Raw genomic sequence first — 6,000 nt, 5'->3', positions numbered from 1 at the left:
GGTTCAGTCTCTCCAGCTGCCTCTTCACTTGACTTCTAGAAACAGAAAAGTGGGAGGGGGAAGCAAAGGGGGCAGCAGCATCTCCTGATTCGGTTGAAGACAAACTTGTGGAAGCAGAAGAGTCCATGACTGAGGTGGAGGATAAAACATCTGAGATGTTACAGGAAGGCTGTGGGTCAAAGGAGGGTGGGACATCTGTTTGGCTGGAGGCAGGAGGGGAGGATGGTGAGCTTGGTCCTGAACTGAACCTGTTGAAGAAAGTGTTCAGTTTATTTGCTTTGTCCAGACTTCCATCTATCCGATCTTCCTTCTGTTTGAAGCCTGTGATCTTCTTCATCCCTGACCACGTCTCTGATATTATTCCTTTGCAGTTTACTCTCCAGTTTCTTCCTGTACACCTCCTTGCTGTCTCTGATCTTGACTTTGAGCTGCTTCTGTATACTCCTCAATAACTCCCTATCTCGCTCCCTAAAGGCTCTTTTTTTTCTTGTTTAACAGTTCCTTTAGTTCACTGGTGATCCAGGGTTTGTTGTTAGGGAAGCATCTCACTGTTCTGGTGGGGATGGTGTTGTCCACACAGAAGTTTATATAGTCGGTCACACACTCAGTCATGGCACACACGTTGATGTCCTCTCCATGTGGCTTGCAAAGAGAAATCCAATCAGTAGCATCAAAACAACCCTGTAGGGCTTCTTCAGCTTCCTGTGATCACTTTCTCACAGTCTTTTTTGTAGCAGGTAGTCTTTGGACAAGGAGTTTATATTGTGAGCAGAGAAAAACAAGGTTATGATCTGATTTACCCAGAGGAGGTCTTGTTTTGGAAATATATGAATCATTGACATTTGTGTAAAACAAATCCAATGTCTTGTTTTCTCTGGTAGAGCAGCTAAGAAACTGTTGAAACGTTGGCAGTGTGGCAGAGAGTGAGGCATGATTAAAATCACCAGATATTGCCATAAAAGAATTGGGGTGTTGTGTCGGTATCTTAGCAACAACGGAACTGATGACATCACATGCATTGTCGGCAACAGCTGAGGGTGGAATGTAAACAGCCACCAAAACAACACCGGTGAACTCTCTTGGCAAATAATATGGACGAAAACTTACTGCCAATAGTTCAATGTCAGGACTGCAGAGACGACACTTCACAGTAACATGTCCTGGGTGACATCATCTGTTGTTGACAAACACTACCAATCCATCTCCTTTCCTTTTCCTGCTACTTATTATATCTCGATCAGGAAGCCTAGCATAGAGACGTTGGAGTTGGGGATATGATCCTGCAGCTATGTCTCAGTAAAACACATAATACTACATTCCCGATACTCTTGCTGCGTTCTTATCAGGGCTTGAAGTTCATCCAACTTGTTATAGCTAACGATCTCACGTTGCCCATGATGATGGATGGCAGAGATGGTTTGAACTTCCTCCTTCTCTCTCCTCTTTGCTCCTGCTCTGGATCCACAACGCCTCCTTTTCTCTGAGATTTCTGGCTTCAGTTGTTGTATTATTTCTGCTTCTGCAATATTAATCAGCTGCTCCCTGTTGTAAACCACCCTGTTGCTATGGTTATGCATCATAACAAAAGAGTACAATATAAAAAGTATTGGGAAAAATCAATCCAGCTGGACAGCATCCAAGACAAAAAGGTATAGTTGTCCAAAAAAAGCTATTTTCCAAGGAAAAACAAGAATGAAATTTGAAAAAAGAAAATAAATCTTATCGAGAGGTACAGAGCTACTCCAACGTGCTGTCACTCTGAGTCGGCGCAATTCTAGAATAAACATTCATAAAGATTTGTTCATGTTCATGACAGGTGTTATGTCATGTTTATGACAGTATCATGTCAGTCTTATGCACACCCCTTCAAATAAAGTGTTTCCAAAAAATAATTAGAAACAAAAATAAAGAAATTAGAGGAAAAATTATATGAAGCAGGCTCTCCAAATATTCACCAACAAACATAATGAAATCTCAGAAGTGGCATCTAGCTTATTACAACTTAAAAAGACATTTTATGATCAAGGTGGAAAAACCTGGCAAAGTGTTGGCATAACGTATTATACAACTACAAAGGAAAAGACTTATTACACCACTAAAAAACAGCATGGATGAAAGCATTGTGGACCCAATAGACATAAATGCAAATTTTAAAACATTTTATGAAAAGTTTTATAGATCAGAGACAGATCCAAATTCATCTGACTTAAATTATTTATTGAATAGCATTCCTATTCCCCAGATATCAGACACAGTTAAAGAGGAGTTGGAGAAAGACATAACCTTAGTACAAGTTTCTACAGCTATAGATAGTGTCAAGGGAGGAAAAACCCCTGGGCCTGTTGGGATACCTATTGAGGTTTACAAAACATTTAGACATAGATTGATACCTCCATTAACAGAAATGTTAAAGGAATATTTTCACAATGAAATTCTCCAAACAATTTGAAAAGGAGCACTAATCACTTTGCTACCAAAAGCAGTCCGATGTCTTGCAGGCAGCTTTGGTGGGGAGCTGCTTCCTGGGAGTTTTACCTCCGGTGGATTTACGGGTGGTCTGCTTGGTTCTGGCTATGACTGGACTTCAGGGTTTTTCACGTTTAACACTTGTTGTTATGGTTACGCTTCATAACAAGATGTCCAAAAGTAAAAGGTTCAGCATCCGATACTAGAGGAAATATTAATCCAAAAAAAGTAATTTACAATTACAAAAAAGAGGATTTAAAATTTTCAAAAGCAATATCTCAGAAGTAGGAGCGTGTGCTTTATTTACAGGGGAAGCATTGCCGGACTGACAGAGTCCTGATTTCATGCCTTCTGTCGCTGATTTAAGCCGTCGCCATCTTGCTTGTCGTCCCACGTGACTCCCTTTGTTTGATTTTTTAATGTCTTATTCAAGGTAATGTGGTGAGTGATGAGTGGTGGGGTGGCGCCCTTGCTCTCTCTATTGGCCAACCACCACTGGTTTGACCCCATTAATGATGACACTGCGTAAAGTTGGACCAACGTGGACACAGCACACAGCACATGGAGCTGTGAGTGCCATGTCCAATTCCTCATCAGCCCCAGCCTATATATTCTTGTTTTCTATTTTTCCCACTGAGAACAGCTGCCAACAAAAGAATCGAAAGACTTTTATTGTATATTAAAGAAAAAATCCTTCCATCTCGCCCTATTTGTTCCACATTGATGGTTCCCCTTTTTACTTCAACTTTGCCTCTACCAGAGGCCTTAAGGGTTCTGCACAGTATCTTAGCTGTTCTAGGACTGCGCTCTTCTGGACAGAGATCTCTGATGTTGTTCCTGGGATCTGTTGGAGTCACTCTTCCAGTTTGGGGGTCACAGCACTGACTGCTTCGATGACCACTGGCACTACTGAGGCCTTGACTCTCAACAGCATAGTGTACAGAAACATCAGTACCAAATTTGGCTGTAAGTCCTGCAGTCAAAGTGGGAGACTCCACCAAGGGTGGTGGAGAATGGCAGGGCCAAGATACTATGGGACTTCCAGATCGACAAACACATAATGGCTGACCAACCGGACACTGTGGTAATAAATGTAGCAATGCCAAGCAATCATAACATCAAGAAGGAGCACAAGAAGCTTGAGAAATACACACACACACACACACACACACATATATATATATATATATATATATATATATATATATATATATATATATATATATACAGTGCATATACATACATACATACATTCACAATCTCAGTTTAGTCATAAGGGTAAGATTTTAGTAAAGACAGAAATGGGTTTGCATGACATTTTGTGTTGAAATGTAGTGTACCTGCCCAGCAGAGGCACAGGTACTGGTTGATTCCCTCTGCACAGGTGGCTCCATGTTGGCAGGGGTTAGATGCACATTCAGGAATGTCCTCCTCACAGTGGTCCCCTTCAAAGCCAGTCCTCTCACAGTCACACACATAGCTAGAAAAAAAAGTATATAAACAGTAAATTTCACCCTTGTGGATGACTTTACGTAGTTTTTTGTATTTTGTCAAATAATAAATAATGAGTAATCTACAGTTCATGTCAACAGTGATTATGAAAAAGCCAAAATGCCTGCCTGAATTGTTTTATTTCATGTAAATTAGGCAAACATAAATAATACTCCTAAAAGGATATAATAAGATTGAAACTCTGTTTTAAAAAATATGTTATCACCATGTAACTACAAACACAGTACAATGATTATTTTCATATAAATTATTTAACTGAAATCAGTCCAACACAAGAAGGATTTTACTGAGACTTTCAGAACATAAACAATACATGTTCATTTACTACTGACTACTTTTTGGAGTAACCCAAATTCAAAATGGCTGTCACAGCTAAGCAACTTTAGCAAACACAAAAATAGCTATAGCTTATTCAATCATTCAGACATTGAGCAAAAATCTGATGTGGTAGTAGCTGAGAGTCATCCCCAATTTAAACATTGAGCGCTAAATTGTCATGTTGGGTGGAGAAGGAGGCTAACCCAGAGTGCAGACTCATCTTTCAAAGAAACTAACCAGCGATAAGTGGAGGACATGACCAGGTTTAAAGAACAGGAGGTAATTAGTGGAAGTAGGCACAGGTGAAACAATTACAAAGCTAGGAGCACATGTAGAGCACATTTGGGTGTGACAGGCAAAGAGAGACACTGAGGAGAAGCGAATGATGACTGAGGCACAGAGACAGGAAAAAAAACACGGGAACAAAAAAAAGAAACAATCTGAATACAAAAACACAAAGAAAAACAAAACCTGACATAAATAACCATGCAAGATCTTTGTTTAAAACCTTTTCTTTAGTAAGTTGTCATCATTGTATGTACACATACAATGACATAATTTGTTCTTTGCAGGTGATCCAAGAGGAGCAGTGGCCAGTTATTTAAGTCCCCAGGGATAAGTGAAAAATTAGGTGTCTTGCTTACAGACACCACAACATATGACGATTAGAGTCAACACTGCCTATTGTTAGCATATATTATATATATATTGTCCACCAGCCCTCATTCTCAGTTTTTGTCTGAATTCTCTGACTTTTTATCTGAGGATTCTGATTATTGAATAAAGTGATAATAGTGTGATATTTCAATATTCATGTAGATGTTGAAAGCGTATCCCCTCTCTCTAGACTTCTCATGCTATTGGCCCAACAAGGGGGATGGCTATATGCCCTTTCCCCTTGGTCTTTTGTTTTTTAAATCAACAAACTAACACAACAAAAATAAGATTACCACTTAATATGTGGTAAACTTTCTCTGTACTCTGGACTTTACAAAAACAATACTAGACAAAATGTATGTTTTAAACTTAGGTTAACAAACATTAACAAGATGAGACGAGGAGAGGGACCATCACAGGAGATGAACACAAAACCAACTGCAAAAGTAGCCAGGCAGACCAAGGTCTTTCTCTTTCTGCTGTTATCAAAAGTGATAAGACTAAGCATCCCGTTCAGACACCCAGGCTCCGCAATGAGCCCAGCAACCCTGAGCATCTGCACTTATCTTTTCCTGTTCAAAAGTTCTACTGACACATTCACAGGTCAGTCTCCTGAAAGATAACAAAATAAGTGTGTGTAAACCATTTAATTAATTAGTTATTAGATACATGCATACATTAAAAATGATCAGGATTATTTTTTTTCACTTTAACTAAGTTACAAAATGACACCCTTTCTTTTGTCTTTCCTCTTTCTATTTTTTCTATTTCCTTTTTTGAAAACATGATTTTATTATTTGTCTAGGCAGCATGGTCACTGTCGTTCTTAACTCCTGGTGCATCTACTTTTACTAAACACCGGAAAAGTCAAGTACGCTAAGGCAGGAACAATTGATTTCATGCAGATACAGGGGGGTGTTCAGTTTTCGCCTGGGAGTGGGTACATTTAACTTTTACTGCCAAAAACAGGCAAACACAAAGATATCAGTAATTTCATTATCATATATATGTGTGTGTGTGTATGTAATATAGCATTTTATTTTGTAC

The 6,000-nt window shown here is 39.2% G+C and overlaps 1 protein-coding gene across 3 annotated transcripts in view; it reads right to left on the bottom strand.

The window, feature by feature from the left end:
- The window catches only part of LOC108249986 (protein crumbs homolog 1), a 99,263-nt gene that overhangs the window by 71,499 nt on the left and 21,764 nt on the right, over positions 1–6,000 (bottom strand). For all 3 annotated transcript variants that reach the window (XM_017439662.3, XM_037978478.1, XM_037978476.1), the window contains exon 4: positions 3,807–3,946. In XM_017439662.3, coding sequence (XP_017295151.1) covers positions 3,807–3,946 — 140 coding nt within the window. The remainder of the gene's footprint in view (positions 1–3,806; positions 3,947–6,000) is intronic.

This window comes from Kryptolebias marmoratus, linkage group LG1 (genome assembly GCF_001649575.2).
Source record: "Kryptolebias marmoratus isolate JLee-2015 linkage group LG1, ASM164957v2, whole genome shotgun sequence".
Taxonomy (NCBI): Eukaryota; Metazoa; Chordata; class Actinopteri; order Cyprinodontiformes; family Rivulidae; genus Kryptolebias; species Kryptolebias marmoratus.
The sequence above is the reverse complement of the archived record's forward strand: the minus strand, read 5'-3'. Positions and strand labels throughout refer to the sequence as shown.